The sequence below is a fragment of the Erithacus rubecula genome (genome assembly GCF_903797595.1).
Source record: "Erithacus rubecula genome assembly, chromosome: 6".
In the NCBI taxonomy this organism is placed as follows: Eukaryota; Metazoa; Chordata; class Aves; order Passeriformes; family Muscicapidae; genus Erithacus; species Erithacus rubecula.
Genome location: NC_136688.1, coordinates 56,497,991 through 56,519,977, shown reverse-complemented (window position 1 = coordinate 56,519,977; position 21,987 = coordinate 56,497,991). Strand labels below are relative to the sequence as shown.

Below are 21,987 nucleotides of genomic sequence, written 5' to 3'. Positions count from 1 at the left end.
TTGGAACAACCTGGGATAATGGAAGATGTTCCTGCCTATGTCAGGGGGTGGAACTGGATGAGCTTTGGGGTCCCTTCCCCCAAAACCATTCTGTGATTCTCTGATTCTATTTACAGCCAAATGGAGACCCAAAGCCAGCAAGGAAAACAGAGGGAAAACCTGCAAATATCTTCAGCACAGGTGTAACTCTGTGTGTATTTCTCAATAATAACAATCCAGACACCTGAGGATGGCAATCAAACAAAAAGGTTTCACTGAGCCTATGCTGGCTGAGGAGAAAGCAAGTTTGACAGACAAAAATTCTTGCAAGAGGCAGAATGTGACTTATGCTGGTTTATCCAAAAGAAGGAGTTACAAATACATTGGGCAGATAAAAGGTGGAGAAGGCAGCTCCATCTTTAGCCTGCATGGTGAACACTGGCTGATTTCAAACTCTCTATAAAAACTCTGAAGGGAAATGCTTTGAAGAAGAAGAGCAATTTTGATTACTGGCTACTGAGCTATGGTAGGACCTGGGCTCTCTTAATCTGCATTTCAAAAAAGCACAAGGCAAAATTCAACACCCAGAGAAGCAAAACTGGTTTCTTGGGGCTGATGGTGCAAAACTGTGCTGGGGACCCAGCAGCAACCTGGAGCAGTGTCTGCCCATCACCTGGAGTCTGCAGCTCCTGGTTCCCCTTCAGATTTTATCTAATTTTATCCACACCTGAGAGAGCTGCCCTAGCTTGAGAGGGCAAACACCAAACTGAGCAAACAATCCCTCAGGTCTTGTACCTCCAACCTAGGTTCTCATATATTAAATTTGACTGCAGTGGAGAGGCTGTTCCAGGGGCTGCTGTGAAGAAAAACTTCTCTTTTCTCTGCAGCACCTATGAGCAGTTACAGGTGAGGGTTTGCAGACAAATTAATATCCCAAAATCTTGGTGCAGTTTGCTGCCACACACTGAGCTTTCTAAAATCCCCATCACCTCCCAGACAAGCTCTGCACAGCCCTGCAGTGGAAAGGCTGATTTATGCTCAGATCCTTCCCATTTGTATCACACATGGCACTGCTCCTGTGTAACTCCAGTCCTTCCACTCAGAAATGAACAGGGCTGGAGTCTCTCCAAGCAGATTAAGATAATCAGCAACAATTTACTTACCCTGAAAGGGCATTACCCTGATTGGAACAGGCCAGAGCCCACTCTGATTAGGACAGTGATATGATGTGGCTCTAAGAAGATATTTTGAATATCTCTGAGTGAACTCCTGATTTTGCTGCCATCATCTGTTCAAATAATGAAGAAACAATTTGATGGAAGAGAACCTTCACAGCATTATGTGGATAAAGCCTCAGAGGTTAATCTGCTCTCAAAGCAGCAGCAAGTCTTTATGTTTTAAGTGCTGAGGGCCACGAGGTTCTGCTTGCTTTCCTAAAAATAGAAAGAAAATTTTCTGTTCGCTTGACAAGGGTGGTCTCAGCCCTATAGGAAGACAAATTCTACAGAGAGAGACACAGAAAGAAATCACAGAAAGAAATGATAGAGCTTGCCCAGAGAAGTTGTGACTGCCCCACTCCTGGAATGTTCAAATCCAGCTTGGATGGGGCTTGGAACAACCTGGGATAATGGAAAGTGTCCCTGCCCATGGCAGGGGGTGAAATGAGATGAGATTCTATGATTCACCAGTGAACTGCTCTTCCCTTAGCTGCAAGACTAACAAATATTAGTAAGGGAAGAGGTTGGGGGTTGACAAAATCTCCCCTTAGACTTCTAAAGAAGTAGCTGCATTTTTTTTTTTAAACTACAAATATTCTGCACAGAGCATTCCCAGGGGGAAAGCTGCCTTTTCCACAACACAAACAAAACCTCTATGGGCCACCTGAAATCTGAAATTCTCTATAGGTACAGAAAGCAATGAAACTGCAGAGCAGCTCTGAAATTTAGTCCTGAACATGAAAAGCAGTTTACAGCCTTACCCTGTAATATTGTGAATCAGTTGACAGATTTGGGCAATAAGTGATCCAGCCTAGTTACAGGTTTGATTGACAGACCCAAAGAAGTGTTGACTCAAACCAGTTCATCACAGCATCCTGATCCATCAATCCCTCCAGACTGAGAAATTGCTATTAGTCCACATTTACTCAAACCCAAACGGATACAGGAGCTGGAGTCTCATTTTTTAAAGTCCATTTCAAAGATATAAACAGATCTACCAAAACCAAAGGAGCAACAACCTACTCATTTCCATGTGAGCTGTTGGACCCATAACCATCCTTGGGAATCCACAGGTAATTGGTGCATACAGGAAAATTTCCATTTGTACCTGGGAAGAGCAAACAAGACCTTTGGAAGCTGAGCAAAGCAGAGCTGGTGCCTTGCTGGAAATGCCATGGCTTTCTGTGCTACTGCAGCAGCTTTTCTGCCTTGAAGTCCTGAGACAGACCATGCAAGAGGGAAATTACCTGACCACAAAAGAAAACATGCCAAGTCCTCATCCAGGGAAGGGAATGGCCCAGCCTCACACTGAAATCTGCACCCAGCTGCCTGTCTTTGGTCCCTCAGTTAAATCACTGACAAGGTCTCATCTCTGATTTCAGTATAAAAATGTTTTATGGAGCCTGGTGAATTTGAAAGACACTGAAAGTGCTTTGGAAGGTCCCTGCCCTTCCTGAGTCACAGTTCCCTGCCAGTCTGCAAAACCAGACAGTTTTTGGGTTTTCTGTCCCCAGCACGTGGTTAAGGGCTGTAGGGGGAACTCGTGTGTGTGGGGTTGATGTGACCAGAAATGTGGATTCAGAGTTAAAATGCTGGTTGCTTTTTTTTTTCTCTCTGTTCCTTCATCCCACCCAAATCCCTCCAGGTCAGTGCTCCTTCTGTATCATCCTCCCCTCTCTCTCATAAGGATTTGGAACAGAAGTTTTGCTTTAATTTCTCCTCTTTGCCAAGAGTCCCCAGTTTGCCATTCAAATTCCCTCTCTTGTGGTTACAGGACTAACAATAAAAACAACTCTCAGCTTAAATTTCCCCCTGGAACTTGACTGTCCTTAGGATTTTCTCCAGGATTTCAGAAATAGTGTCTAAGCTCCTACTTACCCAGGTATAAATAATCCCTATTTTTCCTCATGTATTTACCCTGAGCATTAACACCCACCCATCCCAAGCCTAGAGGGACTGTGGGGAACCTCTCAGATGGGGAACATCCCTGCTCAGGGCTGGGGACAGGGCAGGAGGGTCCAGCACTCAACACCTGGGCACCCTGTTAGTGAAATCTGCTTTTAGAATCATAGAACTGTAGAATTGTTCAGGTTGGAAAAACCCTCTAAGGTTATCATGTCCAGCCCTAGCACTGCCAAGGCCACCACTACACCCTGTCCCCAAGTGCCACATCCAGATCTTTTAAATCCCTCCAAGGATGGGGACTCCACCCTTTCCCTGGGCAGCCTGTGCCAGGGCTGGACAATACTTTGGTTGAATAATTTTTTCATAATATCCAATCTAACTTCCATGCTCTGAAGAGCAGAGGAGGGAAGCACCAGAGCTGTCAGACCATCAGAGGGGACTGCAGCATCCTCAGGAGCAATCCAGGCAGCTGCAGACCTCTCCTGGCTCATGGGAGGGAGATGAGGACAGGGGAACTCTCCTGCCCACCCACACTGTGTAATATATCCAGGGGAACTGCTGGCAGGAGCTTGAAGCATATTCAGTTTTATTTTAAAAAAATATCTGGGGATAACACCAACCCAGGACAGGGGTGCAGCAGCACACCCAGCTAAAGGGGACAGGGACAGAGCACAGCCTGTGACACTGCTGGACATCCATCCACTCACCTGAGAGAGACAGGCAGCCTGAGTGCTCACAGGGGAAAGGGGGTTTGGGAAAAGCACCTCAAAAGAGACTCAGACTGCAGAACCTCTTGGCCTCACCTCACATTAATAAAGCCTCAAGCACAGATGGTGCTGCTGGTATATCAAAATAAATGATAGGATATCAGGGAGCAGCCTGGCTGAAACCCTTTATTACAGCCCAGGCTTGGATGAGGCTGTGATTAGAGTTACTCAAAAAACAAGGAGGGAAAAAAGAAAAAAAGAAAGCAAAAACCTCCAGTAATTCTCACCACATCGACCCCTGTCTGTGATTAGTGTTGATACTCAGCATCTTTGCAAAACAACAACTGCTGGATGTTTGAGGTAATTATTTTATTGTCAGGCAAAAATCTGAGCAATTTGCTTATTTCCAATATATGTTCCTAACTCTGAGGCAGAGCAGAACTTCTACATATATATATATATATATATATTTAGAGAGAGAGAGCATCGTTCCAGGAAATTGCTTGGATCTCCTTTGATTCTCAAGGGGTGTTAATCTGAGTGAACATCAGAGGGGAGACAGGTTTAGCATCAGTCACTTGTGGTTTGCATTGTCCAAGCAGAAAGTGCACCTACATTCTCTTTAGGAAGGAGCATTTTAAAATTGCCCTCTCAATAAATTATCCTCTCTCTCCCTGCTACTAGTTGCAAAAAGCTCTTTTCCTCCATTTTTCTCTCAGCAGCTCTGCCATGGGGCCAAGATTTTAACCCCAAAGATCAACCTCTGATGTAAATCCCCAGAAAGACAGAGACAATTCAAGGCTGATGAACCTTCACATTCCCCTCTCTCTATTTTTTAAATGCCATGAAAACAGACAGAGTTTTGCACTGCAGCATAGATCACTATTAGAAAATAAATGTGATTTCTCCAACATAAGGACAAGCTTCTTTTTACATGGCAAAGGCCACCCAGACAGGCACACAAGGAAAAATGAGTAACTCTCACCCAGGGAAGGCACAGCCCTGCCCTGTTCTTCAATCAAGCTAAAATTCAAAGGGAGGAAGGAGCTCAAAACCAGCTCCCCTGTCTAAATAGAGCCAAGTTTTCTGACATGTATAAACTGAAAGGTGGGAGAAGAGGCAAAGCACACTGAGAAGTGTGTACTGAAACTGCAGGGATGGGAAGGGACAAGGATTACTGCAGATCAAAGAGACAGCAAAAAACTGTGATTTACATTGCAGTGGGGCTGGCAGGCAGGGGGACAGGCAATCCAAGACAGCTGGCAGCCCAGAAGGATTCCTGCCTCCCTGTGTGTGCAGAACCCCACAGTGCTGGGGCAGCAGATGCAGCCCAGCCTTCAGAGCATGGAGCTCTGAGCAGGCTAATGGACCCTATCCTTGAATCCAGGCAAAAAAAAAACCAAGATAAATCACCTGGAGCAGCAAATGCAAAGTCATGCTACAAGGCAGACACATCCTAACTTTAAAGGAGGTGTCAAACAGATGGATGGAGGCAGACAGCTGGGGAAGGTCAGAAACACTCAGACACGTGCCTGAGTTTTCCAACTTTGCTTTCTTGGGCTGACAAGAGCAGCTGGAGGTGCAGCAGAAATCCTTTTAGGAGTCTTCCTGTGCTGGGAAAGCCCAGGAGCCTGGTGCTGCTGCAGCTGCCCTTCTGTGCTACCCAGCAAGCCAAGGAGGGAGAATTTCACAGAATCATTAATGCTGTAAAAGGTGTCAAAGATCATCCAGTCCAACCACCAACCCAGCACCAGCCACCATTTCCATCACCAAACCATATCCACAAGTTTTTTGAACACTTCCAGGGCTGGTGGCACAATCATTTCCCTGGGCAGTCTGTTCCAAAGCTTGACAACTTTTGGTGAGGGGTTCCCTTCAGTAAACCTCCCCTAATACTCTCTGTGCACATCACCCCACACTCCCCTACCTGAGCTGTGCAGCTGCACCAGAGAAGCTGCTGAATCCTCCTTGCAGGTATTTCATTTCTTGCCTAGCAGGGTAGTGGGGATTTGTTGGAACCCTGAAGCTTGGGAGTTTTGAACAATGCAATTTGCAATTCTTCTGATTTTTGCAATGGGGATTAGGGCAGGCAGGATTGGCAGCAGCCCTCAGACTTGGATTCCTCCATGTATTCCAGCATCCATTAGAAACTTTCCCCAGCCACTGGGACCTCTCACACCAACCAGCCATGCTGACCAAAATTCCCCCTCTCCTCCCACACCTGGCACATAATTTTTCCATGCCTTCATGCCAGCTCTCTCCAAACTGAAGAAAAAGAAGCAGAAATGCCATGGATGGACAGGGTCTCTTCAATTCTCCCTGCAGTAGCCACTAACTTCAGTTTAATACATTCTCTATTGAGGTTCCATCTTCGCCATGGGCAGGGAGAGGGAAAACAGAGCCTAAACTGAGAAAATGCCTCCAAATCCTCCCCCAGCCCCTGGAGACAGCACTTAAGGGCTGGTAACAAATGGGCTCAGTCTTCCTCTGACACAGGTTTAACTGGATGCATAAACATTGTGGAAGGGCTGGTATTTCAAAGTAATGTATCCAAGGATGTTTTAGTGCTGCTGTTTCCCCATACACTCCAACAAAAATGTCAGGGTAAAATATCAGCCTGATTACTGTGAGCAGCAGATTTGTGTCACCTGCTTCTGACAGCTGAGCTGGGAACCACCAAGACACTCTCCAATCCTCTGATTTACTCTCAGGATCACAGCACTGTTTAGTTTGAAAAGCCCCCCAAAGATCAGGACCAGCCATTCCCCAGCACTAAGCCATGTCCCCAAGTGCCACATCCATACAGCTTTTAAATCCCCCAGGAATGGGGATTTCACCACTTCCCTCATCTCTGTTCCCTTCCCTTAGCCTTGATTTTTGCTCTGAGGACAGGAGCTGAGGTTCTTCCAAGAGGAAGGAGGTGGCTCCAACTCATTAGGGGCTCATGCTCCATGGTTGGAATCTCCTCAGCCCAGCTCACAGAGCAGACACACTGTTCCTTCTTCCCTTTGAAACACACACTGGCCTCATTCCCAAGGGCTCAGCAGCCTTGTGCTGGATGGAAAAAGGGAAGAGCACAAAAGGCTGGCAAAAGGACCACAGGGCTCAGACCTGTCCAGGTTTTGTGTCCCCTGGAAGGTCCCAGCACAGGGAGAGAGCAGGTTGAAGAAAGAAGGAATATTAGAGAGACAAACTCCCCAAACCACCTTGGAATTAGATGTGACAAGGAGCAAAAGCCATCCCTGATGTGCACTGTCCCCTCCTGGGAGCTGCTCTGCTGTTTTAACAGTGAATGCCACCCCGAGCTGGCACAGAGGATCATCACTGCTCACAGATGGGATCCAGAATTCCCTTTGACAAGACAAACCTGATTAAATATGAGCCTGCTCCAGGATCAAGATGAAACTGCAAACAATCTCTTAGGTAAAAAAGAAGCAATTCCAAAGGGAGTGCACATCCCTCAGGAGGGACAGAAACCTGAGTTAGGCACAGATTGATGGTGGGAGCTTCACTGCTGCTTGGGAGAGGGAAGGGGAGCTAGCAAGGAACATATGGAACTGTATAAATTATTTGGAGCACCCAGAAAGACAGGAGAAATAATCAGCTCTGCTCCTGAGACTGCTCATTTCTGTCTGCAGCCATCTGGAACCCAAACCTTGCATGGCCAGTGCTTGGTGCCACAAAACTCCCACAAATTCCTGGGATGGGGCAAGGCCACAGAGGGCAGGATTGCTGCACCTGGAACAGGTAGGGAAGGAAAATTTCCCACCTGGGATTCCTATGGACTGTTAGGATGGTGACTCTCTGAGTTTTCCTTTGCTTCTTTCCAGGGAGAAATGCAGGTGTGCACATCCTGCCTCCAGAAGGGAACAGGGCAATGCCCAAGCACTAATTTAATTCCCCTCCTTCAAATCCCCACTCTGCCAAAGGCTCCCTCGTGAAACCAGAGGGGTCACTGGTGCAAAAACTCTCTGTGGTTTTGCTCACCACCTTTAAAGCACAGATGAGCCTTTCCAGGGTGATGAAGGAGATAAATGCATTAAAGATTAAAAGGCACTCCAGTGTTCCACTGCCATGAGCTGTAAGAGTACTTAAAATAGATACATTTGGGGCAGCAGTTAAAGAACATATTACTAATTTCTGACTCTCAGCTCCTGCCTTCCTAATGCTGGTTATTTTTGCCCATAAAAGCATTAATCCTATCTTCCTCTAAAAATGACATTTCAAACATTCATCATCTTCCACTACTGTCCTTCTGCTCCTGTGCCTCACCATCATTAACCAGAGCATCTGTTATATGGTTTATGCAGTGTAATTTGTGACCACAGATCTGCAATACAATGAGAGCTATTTTCTCTCTAAGTAGCTGCTCAGAGCTGCAAATATTTTTTATCCATTACATTAAAAAAAAAAAAAAAAATCACATTCCAAAAGTGTGTTTATTATGCAAGTGCCTTGTCATTATCTGAGAGAGTTTTTATGACCTTCCATTATGGTAAGAACTAAAGTCCTACCCACAAAAATACATGAAACACAGACATGGTTTATATTTTGGAAACTACATGTTGAGAATTATATTGTCACACTTCATAACTTTTTCCTAAATTGCTGTTTGGTTTTTTTGTTTTGTTTTGTTTTGGTTTTTTATCTTTAAATCCTACCCTACAGAGATGGTCCAATCTCCTCTGTGTACAATTCCTCCATGGGCAGATGGGAATCAAAAACAAATGCTGTGGAACCAGGCAACTCAGGTGATTTCTCACAAGCTAAAACCCTGTCCTGCCATAAACAGGTGGATGCAAAAACTCACCAATGGGTCAGCTAAAGAAAGGCAGACCTGGACAAAAATGGATTTAGGTTAAAAGAGAGAATAAAAAATAGCACCACAGAGAGTAAACTCAGGTGTAATGTGGAACTGCAGGTTAATGAACACAAAGGTGCAAAACCACGTTAGCAAACAAACAAAAATTATATTCTTGAGGACTGGGAGAAGAAGCCACCACCAAGAGAAGCAGAGGGGTTTGATCTGCTTGGAGCTGCACAGCAAAGACCAGCTGCTCCAAGATGCATGAGGAATAACCAAAGGACCATAAACTGCTCACCAGGTTTGAACCCACCTCAACCAACTGCAGGTCTCCTGGCAATGCATCACAAAAGAGGGAGCAGGGGAAAATTTTTATTTGGGTATTTTTATTTATTCCCTGAAAATTCCAGTTATACACCTGGTCTTTGTGCTCCTCTGGCACTCTCCAGGCATTTAGTGTTTGCCTACCACACACCAGCTATACACAAATCAAGGAACAAGTGTAGAGACACCAAAGTCACCTCACAGAGAATGCAGAGAGCTCCAAAAGTGCTGCTCTGTCCTTCAGTGGCAACCTGTGAAAGCAAAGGGCACCAAAACAGGACACCAAGCCAGACCCCAAATCATATTCACACCTTGCTTCCCCAGAGCTGCAGGCTGCCAGGATGGCTTTTGGAGGGTCAAATTCTAAGTTACAAATGCACAGATTTTCTCATTTCCTGCTTTACTCTTTGTCTATATATGGCTGGTTAGAGAGCCAGTTGATGGGCTGTAAAACTGTCAGCCTTGTTACTGCTGCTTACAAATGGCTTTTGCTCAGCTGGACTTAATGCAGGACCATCTGACTGCCCAGAACTGACATTTTTAATGATTCTGTTCCTCCAGTGCCTTCTCATTGACCACTACAAAAATCCAAACTGTCTCTTGCTCTGCCAAGCTGTTTTGTGGATCAAGTTCCTTGCTCTCCAGGGATTTGCAGCATGTCAGGCATCTGAGCAAGCAAACTCGATAATAACTGACCTGAGAACAGCTATTCCAACACTCCTGGGCTCTTCTGCACTATAGATTTTAGTGTTAAATGTCAAAATTCTGGAGGCTAGAGGACAGAAGCATCCCCAGGAGGAAGGCACATGTGTAAAGTATTTTAAAAATGGAAAATGCCAACTGTAAAAGAGTTTGGTGCTTGGATGTTGTCCCCTCACCCTGTTCTCTGTTGGGTACTGTCACCTTCCACCAGGTCTCCTTTTCCAATGCTGCATCCCAGGTGAAGCAGAACAAGTTCCCCTTCCAAACTCTGCTTAATTTGCACAATAAGGGAAATTCTTCACATCTCAGCATTATTAAGGGTAGGAAGTGACACACAGAACTCTTCTGGGGATGTCCAGCAGTTACAAAGCAGTCCCCAAATTAAAATAACTGGATATTCAAAGATGAAAATCACCTAGAGGAAAAGAGTTTCAAAGAAAAATACCCTGAGCATCCATGCAGCAGATCTAAAGCTGGACAAATCTTTCACACTGAGTCTGGTCTCCCCAGGTGCTCCAGAAGAACAGTGGGAGCAGCTCCTCCAGCTTCCTGCCAGGTTTGGGGGATTTCTGTTCTTAACAACCTTGTGTCCTGCTGGCTCAAGCTGTTGTGCTTTTCCCACCTTTGCTGTTCTCCCAAATCCTCTCCATAAGGAAGCACACAGCCAGGCCCAGGTATGGACACAGAGAGCCCTGATGTGTGTCCATGAATCCAGAGCTGGGAACCAGGGCAGAAATCCTCACCTGGCACAAACTGGAGAGGGGAAGGGCTCCACTCCTGCAGAAGCATCTCCCATTCCCCACTCACTCCCAGAAATCATCTCTCATCCCCTGGGTTCAGCTCCTTAGTTATCAGTGTGAGCTCATGCAACTCTTTGCTTTTCACAGAATCCTGGCTTGGGTTGGAAGGGAACTTCATGATCATTTAGCTCCAATCTCCTCATGTAGTTCCATTTTGTTTGTGCCTCTAAAACAGAAATAATTTCCCTTTCTCCTAGGAGCAGTGCTGAGCACCAGCACCCTGCAGATGGGAAGGAGCAGTGAGAGCCACTGAGGGCATCTAGACAGTAGAAGAATAAATGGCTCTTTACATAAGAGTGTGCCTGCTGGAATCAGAGGGGTGAGTCACAAGCAGAGAGGATGATCCCACTGCATCCACTCTTTTTTTGCCAGCACAGCACTGCACAAAGTCCTATCTAACTCCTAAAAATGAACTCAGCTCAGCCACAGCCTCATCCTCTCCCTCAGGGATGTCTGCACTGACTGCAGCAGCCTAAAAAGCAAAAGGCAATCCAAACAAACCACCTGTATCTGGTGGCTTCCAGAGAACACCAAAATCCTGCCAGTCCTTTGGGTGCTCAGACCATCACTGATGCTGACACAGCTCACATTTCACAGAGGCTCCTCCAAGCTGCATGGAAGATGGGAGATGAATGCTGTCTTTTACCAAATAGTCTGTTTATTCCTTGTCTGAAACTTGTAAGATGTCCTTTCCAGGGTCTGAGGAGCAGCATCAGCCCCTGGTCCCTGCTCACCTGCCTGCTGAACCAGATACACAACCCCTACCTACCCTGAGCCTCTTCCTCCACAGCTGGAAATGCAGCTGTGACTCCACTCCAGACCTGCACAAACCACGAGCTGAGCTGTGTCTGACACAGAATAACCTCCTCTGTAACCCCAAAGTTCATGGCAAACATTGTCACACACAACAGCACCACACACCTCTTCCACCCAGTCTGCCAAAGACAGCCAGAAACCCTCAAAAATTCAGAATTATTCCCCTCCTGCTCCTGTGCAGCCTGGTGGGACAGAGGACATGGAAACAGGCCTGGCACAGCCACCACCCAACACTGTGCTTTTCATGCAGCATTTAGTGTGACAGGGAGGGATCAGTCCTGCTGCAAATCCCATCTCCCCTCAAAGGCCAACCCTCCCACACAGTCCTTGAAACACAATCTTTGATTCAATTAAGGAAGCCAGCATCACTAAAGCAGGCTGGAAATAGAATCACAGAGAACCTCCAGGTTAAATCAGAATTATGCATTCTGAGAAGTGATAGAAATCACACAGGTATATGTGATAACATATAAAAGACTGTTTTGGGGTTTTTTTGGGGTTTTTTTGTTGGTTTTTTTTTTTTTTTTGATGAGCTGTTCAAAACAGCTAACTCTAATAGTCAGACATAAAAACCTTCTGTCTAGATGTGGTTCAGCTCCCACAAATTCACCTGAAATGTTCCCACTGTGTTTGACTGGGCTTGGCTTGGGAATTGAGTATTCTGGAAAATTATTCCAGAGCCTTTTGCCAAACTGGACAAGTTTCTTTCTAAGATCTCCCTTGTCTCACACCAGCTTTGACCTGCATCACATGGACTGCACACATATAATAAACACAGTCCTAGGTGGAGTAAGTCAGTCCAGTCATTAAACAAAGAGCCTCTATGTGCAGTTGGAATAAATTGTATAAAGTTTTATAGAGGCTTTGCAGGTTTGTCTTCACACTCCCAGCACAGTCTCCCATGGCTGGATCATGCACCTCTTAAAATGGCAGAAAAGTGGAACTCCAAAATGCTGCTGAAGTAGCAAACAGACTGATGAGAAAATACCCAACTCCTCTGCCCCCACAGGACAAATATTCCTGCACCAACCCATCTTGGGCAAGGGAGACTGAAATTTCCCAAAGGAATCTCACCCAAGAAGTTTTGGGGTTTTTTTGTCCAACCTTGGAGCAAGACAACACTAAGCTCTGGCAATGAAGGAGGTTTGGAGTGTCCACATTTTGCCCAAAATGACACCTCAGGTCACACTGCCTGGGACACATCCAGCTGACAGTGCTGAGCTGGGTTTCCCCCTGAATTAAGCTGCTTTGTGCTTAGCTTGAGAGCCAGCCCATGACTGCACAAATCACACAGAGAGAGGAGCAGGAGATGTGAAAGGTAAAGGAAAAAGGGGTTTTTCTCTTACCCAGACCCTGGTTCTGCTGCTCCCACTCAATGGTGTCAGGAACCTGGTAGGACACCCCAGCCAGCTGGGCCACTGGGTTTTCCAGACCAGCCAGGGGCTCCTGGGAGGTCTCTCCTGGGAGTGTGAAGCCTGGCAGCCCCGTGTCACCCTCCAGGCTTTCATCCATCAGGTCTATGTCTTTGTCCTCCTCATCTTCCTCTTCCTCCTCTTCTTCTTCCTCCTCCTCCTCTTCCTCCTCTTCCTCTTCCTCACCCTCTGGACAGGGAGACAGAAAAGAAACATCAGGAAACATCTCACAGGCAGAAATGAAGGTGAGCACCAGGCTGAGCTCCTCCAGAAGCACCAACTTGTGCCTGTTCTCTGACAGGAGACACCCCCAGGGGCTCATCTGGAGGAGCTCAGCACCACTGCAAGCTGGGGAACAAGGAGATGATGTCTCAGACTCTCAAATTAGTGAGAAATACAGTAATTTTTTGCTTCCTAGCAGCAGGGTGCAAACAAAAATGTGCATGTGTACCAACACCTGTAAGTACAGAGTTCCTTGCTTGACTAATTACAGCTCAAGTGAGAGCAGCTCTTCCCCTGATTTCCACATTTGAAGGCAGCAATAACTGCTTCTATGTTTAACTCTGAGTCTTTCCCAACTCTGGAAAGGGCACAGCTTCCAAGATGAGGTTGCTCCAAGCATCCCACCTGGCCTTGGGAAGTGTTGGAAGAAAGGCAGCAACACTTCACAGGAGAGACGGCAAATGTGGCTGAGGAAATTCCTGGGAATTTAGTGCTAGGTCTCCCTACCCATGGAAGGGGGAGGTTGAAACAAGATGATCTTTAAGGTCCCTTTCAGCCAAAACCATTCTGTGACTCCATGAATTCTCTACTACAGCAGATACTCATATATTCCAAAACTGTTAGCACATGGAAAAATAAATATTTAAGCCACATTTTATCACTGGAATCTAATGGCAACACAGGAACCATAGTACTGGATCAAACAAAGGTTTTTTTCTGTCCACATCCTATTTCCAACCACAACTGGCTGCAGATGCTGAAGGAAGTCCAGAGCAGGGCAAATACAGAGCCAGTCTTCCCACAGGTTTTTTTTCCAAGTTATAGTAACCAAAGTCTCAGGGACATTCTATCCCAGAATTTGCATTGGAGCTATTTAACAGCTACTGATGGAGCCACCCACCAGGGAGAGATAATATCTGGAACAATGGCATACTCTGAATTTCTCACAGTTCATTTTTCAAGGCTGAGAATCAAAACACAGCATTTGTGCAGTTTTATCTAATTTACACCAACTCTGTAGAAAAATTCCCTCCTGGTGTAGGCAGGCTGGGAGAGCCCATCACCCTGCACCCAGGCATTAAAAACTAACAATCCAGCCAAATCACCCCTTGTCACCCAAATATCCCTTAATTTCTGCTGTGGTTGGTGGCAATCCAGCCTGGACTGAATGGTGTCCACAGACTGGAACATCACATCAGAATATCAGAAATATGAGAATATGAGAAATCAGTGCATCTTATAAACCCACTGTGCTGACCCATGGCATCTCCTTCCCCTGGAATTCAAGGATTTGCTTCCCAACACTGCAGTTTTTTCCTCAGCTCACCAGACAAGACAATCCCAACCACTGCCTTTCAGCTCTGTATTCCATACAAATGAGCTGCTGTTGGGATTTAGCTGCATCATCCTGCCACAGCAGGGCTTTTGGTACCTGGAAAAACCATTCCTGCCACAATGACACCACACAGAGCATCTAATGGAGCTCACAGGGATGTAGTTAGCCCCTTAAATTCCCACTGCATTTTACAGGCAGTTTCTGTATTATAATGTGCCCATCATTTAGAATCAAGATCAGAATTTTCTCTGTCAAAATGCATGTTTTTTCATACAAAACACACAGCTGTGAAGCTGAGAGTGGCACCTGGAGAGTGCTCACAGGAAACCTGCAAAGATAAGTTAATGCAGGTCTTTTCCCTCTGCTGAGAGCAACACAGCTATCAACAATCCCAAAATTTAGCAGAGATTGAACAGCCAGAACACCAGAGGAGAGGAACATGAACAGAGTTTTTCCCCAGACTGGGTGGAAAAACCAACCAAGAAAGAACAAGCTTTGGATTTTTATCTCTGAAAAACTGCTCTGGGACAAGGATTTGAGAAGCTTCTTGTGATTTTTAGCAACCCAAATGCCACACACCTGCCAGGATCCAGTGCTGCAGCCACAGATAGCCATCTCCCTGCCTCCAAAGCCTCACAGGCAGCCAAGCTGAACACCCAAATTGAAAGTGCTGAGACTACTTATCACATCTGATGATCACCAAGCTTCATCAATCACCACTCAGCCCCAGCAGAAAGCTGGGAATAATGAGATGTTGGTAGCACAGCCTCTGCAAGGGGGAAGGAAAAGGCTCTCAGCTTGTTCCCCTCTCCTTTCTGGCTCGTTCCTGTATCCAAAAAACAGCTTTTTAACCCCCATCCCAAAATGCCAGCAGCTTGCCTTGCTGCAAGGTGCAGTACAGAGCACCACTTGGTGGTACAGGGAGGAAGCTGCACTTCTAAAAAAAAATAAATAAAAAAACAAACAACCCCCAAACTTCCCATGTGAGGGATTTCAGGAGCAGAGGCACAACAGGCAGCGTGGGCAGGCTGTGCAGATTGGGAAATGGAAGTGAGCAGCACACAGATGAAGATCAAGCAGTCTATAAAAGTCACATTTTCCCCTCCTAAATTGGCACCTTATGGCCTTCAAAAGGCTTCAGCAGCAGATTGAAAGAAACTGCTGGGGAAGGTTGAATGTAGCAAGGAGTGAAAGTGCACAGCCCAGCAGATTAAGAAGAAATCCAGAGTTCCATGTGCAGTTGCAGCTCAATGTGAACTATTTTTTGTGTATTGTGGAATGGTTTAGGTTGGAAAAGCCTTCTCAGATTACTGAGTCCAGCTGTTAATCCAGGACTAAACCACATCCACACATCCTTTAAATCTCTCCAGGGCTGGGGACTGGGCAGCCTGGCACCATGCCTGACCATCTTTTTGTTAAAAAAGTTTTTAATATCCAAACTAAACCTCCCTTCCTGCAGCTTAAGGCTGTTTGTTCTTGTCCTGTCATTTGTCAGCTGGGGAATCTTGTAGGAAACAAGACTCAGATAAAAGAACACATTTTAAGCAGAGTTTTTGGGGTTTACAGCTTTATTAAAAGAGCCACTGGGCTTTACCATGGGACTCTGGATCCATCAGTGACAAGGGTGAGATCCAGAGGATGGGATTTGCTATTTCAGGGGGACAAAAGCACCTTGTGCTTGCTCCAAAAGTGACATTTTTCACCACAAAACTGCATGCTGACTTCTGTGGCTTAGGCAGGAGAAATGAGACCACCTCACCTCTCCCCTGTGAGGCATTTCCCTGGCACAGCAGGAACCCAGAACCTGTGGAATCTGAAACAACTGGACAACCAGCAGCATCCAGCAGGTAAAAGCCTCAATTTTTGGGGGTGTGATGAGCTTTAGCTGAAGGCACTGAGCTCATAACCTTGCTGAAGGCAATGGAGGTTTTCAGCTGAGGAAACCTTCACTGAAGAAGGTTCTTCACTGTTTCTATATTTAGATATTTTCCATTAATGTTTGCAAACACTTGTGTTCCTCAGGAGAGCCAGGAAACCAGCATTTGTCAGGTTGAACACACAGGAGGAATATCTTGCTGTGCCCTGAACAGCAAGAGGCTCCCAGTGGAAGGTGACAGATTTACAGGCATGAACTGAATTCTAAGTGCAACAACAACCCAAAAATAAAAAAATTAAAAAACAAACTAAAAAGGAAAGAAGTTGCAGGGCAAAACCTGGAGTTATCATTTGCTCTGTCCTTTCCCTTCTCAGCCTCTTTCACACCAAACTCAGTGGATAAAGATGTCTAAATGATAGCACAGAGGATTGCTGTGATCCCTGACAGTTTCAGCTGTGGTTTTGAGTGGTGTTCAGTGCTGCAGGGTCACCTTTATGTGCTAATAACACCATGTAAATATGTAAATAATGCTGTGTAAACAACAACAGGATTAGGGATGGGGGGTCTATGGCAGAGCAGGAGGGAGAGGCATTAAGAAACCTCTGCCAAGTGTTCTCTCTCACTGAGGTTCCCTTTCTGCACAGCTTTTGTGCTGACTGTCAAGGCAGGAAGGCCTTTCTAGGACAACTTTTATTATTAATGTGTTGCCTTCACGTGATCAGTCAATGTCACCATCCCACAGCTCCAAAATGCTGCCAAGAGCCTTGGACAGCCTGGAAGGAGAGAGCTGTAGAAGGTGGAGATGCTCTCAGCAAGCAGTGCTCCTGGCAAAGGACACCCAAAAACTGCCAAAGCCCAGGGCAAAACCCCCTGGATGGGTTCTGCTGAGCACAGGCACCTGCACTGCAAAGCCACTGAGGGATTTGCAGGATGAGGTGTTGCTTTAAATGCTGTGGTCTGAGAAAAAAATAAATAAATAAAAATCAATCTCTCAAAGTTTCAGCACCAAGCAATTGCACAGAGACAGGGAAAGGGGCACTTGGAACAATGCATTGTTGGGTGAGATTCTACCACACAAAGCAGGATAACATCCCCAATGCACTGAAGTTTCAAGAGAAGAGGAATTTACACATTACTGAATCATTCAGGTTGGAAAAGCTCTCAAATCACCAAGTCCAACCATTCCCCAGCACTGCCAAGGCCACCACTAACCCATGTCCCCAAGTGCCACATCCACCCCTCTCTCAAATCCCTCCAGGGCTGATGACTCCACCACTGTCCTGGGCAGCTGTGCCAGTACCTGACCACCCTCTCAGTGATTAAATTTGGCCCAAATACCCAATTTAAACCTCCCTTGGGGGAACTTAAGGTTGTTTACTCATGTCCAAATTAAAGTTCATTTTTGTTTGAGGAAGAAATCCTATCTCCAGCAGGTTTCATCTCAAAATTGCTCTCACACTGAGCCAGGCTGGAGAGTCAGCTTAGCAACACAAGACTATTTTAAAGGAGGAAAAACACTCTAAATGCTGCAGAACACACTGCATGTACTGTAGCAAGTTTGCTCTCTGGCTTGCTGCAGAACAGCTCTCCTGCCCCTGGGTGTACAGGTGTGGAACCAACCAACATAAAAGTCAGGACAAGAAAGGGGTGATTTATCAAGTGAGGGCAGCCAAATCAGTCCAGATTTAATGACCATGACCTGTGAGTGGACAGGGCAGAATAAGACAGAGGAAGGCAGATAAAAAGTTTACAATATCTCTTAACAAAATGCTTTCCCCCAGAAAAGGTCTGTCGGCATAGGACTTGTTGTCCAAACCACAAAAAAACCCCAAACAAACAACAAAACAAAAACACAACCAACAAAAAGCCACCAGAGATACTCATTCCATTTTCATTGGAAATGGCTGTTGGTGTTTTTTTCCAGAAACATTCAATTCAACCCCACTGCCTGGGAACAGAACCAACAGGCCAAGAGTTAAGAAAACAACTGATTTCAGCTTTATTTTCTAGACAAACTCAGCATGGATAATCACAGATGATGTTTATTGGGGAGCAGGTCTGTTATTATGGCCAACAGTCCCCAGGGCACAAGGTTTTAACTCAAGTGAGGACTAAGAGGAGCCAAAGGGAACATGACTGAGTCCACCCAGCTCATTTCTAGTCTGAGCTCCTGCTTCTTCCCAAATCCTTGATCCCCTTCCTGCAGCACCTCTGGTCCCACTGAACAAAGCTCCCAAAAAACACCTGCTGAACACCTCCAGCCAGGAGAAATTCCAGCAGAAAATGCTCCTTGCAGAGCCTTGCTGCCACATCCCTGCTTGTCTGAATTCACCTCCCTTGAGCCACCAGGGCAAACTGCTTAATCCTCAGATTCAAGCAAACAGAAACTCATTAAAAACTTTCACTCACAGAGCCCAATTACATTTCAATAAAAGCAACTGTGGGGGTTTATCTGTTGTTTTCATTCAAGCCTGGAGATAAGCATGGGAAAGCTACAACATTAAAGTGGTATTTAAGTGAACTCTTTTTATTTTTTTTGAAAATTAAAAATCCAATACAGCTCAAAATTCAAACAAAGCCTGGTCAGAACAGGAACCAAGGTGGGTCAGACTAAGAAATGTCATCCAACCTGCTGGAGGCAGGACATCAGAAAGAGCTGGGGATGCTCAACCTAGAGAAGGGAAGGCTCCAAAGAGACCTTGGAGACACTTCCAGGGCCTAAAGGGGACCCAAGAAAGCTGGAGAGGGAATTTGGACCAGTGCATGACAGGACAAGAGGGATGGCTACAACCTGGCAGAGGGCAGGGCTAGATTGGAGATTGACAATGAATTCTTACCCAGGAATGGAGGGAGGCCCTGGTTGAGGTTGTACAGAAAAACTGTGGATGTCTGTATCAAACACTTTCAGAAGGACAAAAAAAAATAAAATCAGTTTGATACAAAAAAAATCTCACTTTTTTATAATTTTCTACTGCAAATGAGAAGGAGGGATGAGCCACCACCTGCTGGGAAAAAGATAGAGGTCAACACAGAGCAGTTCCCATTTCAGTGGTAGAAATAAACAAGAAGCAAGAGAAAAGTGTGCACCAAAACCATTTAATAATTCATTCTGCATGTGCTTTAAGTCTCCTGTTCCTTGCCAATTTAGTTGATATCCAAAGAGCTGGTGAGGAATTATAATATCAGGCTAGTTAGTCATGCTGGGTTAAATGCCTGTTTTATTTACACCTCTGCATCCTAATTTAAATTTTTAACAGGGTTGTAGAAATGTAATGAGGCAGATCTTAATTCATTAAGGTCCAAATAGCAATCCCCTTCAGAGTCTTAATTTCTGGGAAAAATACCCTTCACACCCCTCCCCCCCCAAAAAAAGTACCTCCCTGTGACACAGCTCAGAAGAAAAATGGGGAGTTGAAGCATCTTGTATAAATTTATACAAATGGCTACAAGTTCTGAAGTATTCAGGAGCAACTTCTTCACAGAAAGGGTGATTAAACATTGGAAGGGGCTGCTCAGGGTGGTGGTGGAATCACCACAGCTGGAGGTGTTTAAGGAAAGGCCGGACATGGTCTGCTTGATACAGAGGTGCTTGGTCAAAGGTTGAACTCAATCCTGAAGGTCTTTTCCAACCTAAGCTGTTCTAGGGTACACAAAATAATTCACAGCAGGCTGCAAATGCACATGAAACTCCAAATTCTGCCAGCTGAGAGCCCTCCTAATTAATTGGGAACACTCCACACTCAAGAGCTGCTCAGTTAAGGTCTCCTCCTCTGGAGCAAATGATTTTAAGCTGCCCATTTTCAGAGCTGTTGGTGTTCCTGACACCACACAACAGGCAGAGCAGCTCCTGCTTCAATCACAGCTCTGAGCATCCTCCTGAGCCCTGAGCTCACTCCCAGCAGGGACATCAGACTGCAAGAAGGAATTCTTCCCTGGGAGGGGGCTGAGACCTGGCTCAGGGTGCCCAGAGAGGCTGAGGCTGCCCCTGGAATTGTTCCAGCCAGGTTGGATGGGGCTTGGAGCACCCTGGGATAGTGGCAGGTGTCCCTGCCCATGGCAGGGGGTGGGATGAAGTCTTTAAGGTCATTTCCACCCCAACCCATCCTGTGGTGCCACGATTCTCTGCTGCCCAGGCAGGGTGGTGGCACACTGGAGAACCAAATCTTGGCTCTGCAGGGTCAGGTACAGACTCACCCTCACCCACAGCAACAGGACTAGAGCCTGGTGTGCTCCCTCCAGCAGGTTCCAGCTGAAAACTGCAAGGATTTTGCAGAAGGGGAAGGGAGGCAGTGTCCTGACACTTCAGGAAGTCCCACCTGCCAAACTCTGACATGTGGGGGTGTGCAGTCACCTCTGCCAGCACCACCGTGGCAGATGCCACAGCACAGGAATCAAATCAAAAAGGCATGTGGCTCCTTTCCCAAGAGTCACTTTCTGAAGGGTGTTGGGAGGCTCACAGTGGTCCTCAGTAAAAGCCCCTTGAGCCAGAAGCCCTACAGAGAAAGCTGCAGTGCTCAACTTGCTAGGGAGACATACAAATTCTAGGCACAGAGAGAAAACACAATCAATTCCTCCAGACAAGCAAGCCTTATCCTCTGCTGTGTCCTGTCCCCATAGCCTAAAATCCCTTTATAGGATTCCTCTGACTGGGAAGGGCAAGTAGAACCAAGCTCACCACAGAGTCAAGGCAGGAAGATATTTGTTACCCAGCTCATCTCTCCAGAGTCCACCAGAGAGGAGGATAAGCTCATCTAGACATTTTCATTTTGTCTGTGCAATTTGATTTTTTTAAAAAAAACAGTTTTGCATCCAAGCCAGGCAGGTGAATACACAGATGCAATTAACCACAGGCAGTTTGGCACAGATGGTCCCCAAGAAACAGAGGGAGCTGAGCAGCAGGGGTTCCTATTTAATGATGAGCCAGGCCTTCAGTGAGGCAAGTCAGCAGGACCCCACTGAAGGCAGCAGAGCTCACTCAGCTCCTTGCTCCATGTAGCTTTAAAGGAAAGAACCCCCAAGCATCTTGGATCTGGCAGCATCCAGATATTCTGAAGGTAAACACCAGGAACTGGAATTTTGGGAGCTAAGCTTCCAAATGCCACTCCACCATGAGGATCTGATACCCACCCAGTTGCCATTAGGCAGAAAAAAAGATGTTGAGAGCATTGGCAGTAGCTCAAAAACCTTCATTTGTGCCTAACTGGGGCAGCACCATCCCCAGGCAGAAAGCCTTTCCCCAAATGGTAACTGGAATTTTGTCCCATTTTACAAGGTGTGGATTTGTGAGCACCAGGGAATCTCCTGGCTCCCTGCACTGGCCGAGCTGAAGAGATTTAGACACAAAAGCTGTGCCAGTTGTCAAATCCACAGTGCACCAAGAGTCCCCTTGGAGAACAGGCACCTGCAGAGCCAAGAACCCAAATTTCCACCTGAGCCCTCATCATTGAGGGCACCTGGTCCCAGCTACAGCCCACATTTGTCTTTAGAGCAGCCCAGACAGAAAAAGAGTGCAGCAGGAATCCACAAAAGTTGCATCAATCCTGTACTGGAGCAGAAAGGCTTTTTTTTTTTTTTAATGCCTGTGCAGAAGGTCTCATTAAACTGAGAGAGACCAAAGCTCAGCTGAAACTAAAATCCCTCTTATCTTTCCATGCAGAAACCCAGACTTCTAAAGGAGATCCCAGAGGGCTATAATACACTTTAGCCTCCTGAATCACACTGCTCCTGCTAAGCAGAGACCTTCTTTCCCAGCCTGAAACATGAGGTTTTCCCTACACACACGACCTTTCCTTGCCCTGCTGCCACTCTCCCATTAGCACCACATCCCTGCCTTGCCAGAGACATCCAAGATCCATCCTGGCAAGGGCAGCATGCTGCAGTTGGAGTC

General features: G+C 46.1%; 1 protein-coding gene across 4 annotated transcripts in view; it reads right to left on the bottom strand.

Annotated features, from left to right (window-relative positions):
- ARMH4 (armadillo like helical domain containing 4) overlaps positions 1-21,987 on the bottom strand; it is a 153,095-nt gene that overhangs the window by 16,246 nt on the left and 114,862 nt on the right. For 3 of the 4 annotated variants that reach the window (XM_079309311.1, XM_079309312.1, XM_079309313.1), the window contains exon 5: positions 12,601-12,855. In XM_079309311.1, the coding sequence (XP_079165437.1) occupies positions 12,601-12,855 (255 nt within the window). Of the gene's footprint in view, positions 1-12,600; positions 12,856-19,184; positions 21,502-21,987 lie in introns of those variants that run through there. The other variant, XM_079309314.1, reaches the window with a different exon arrangement.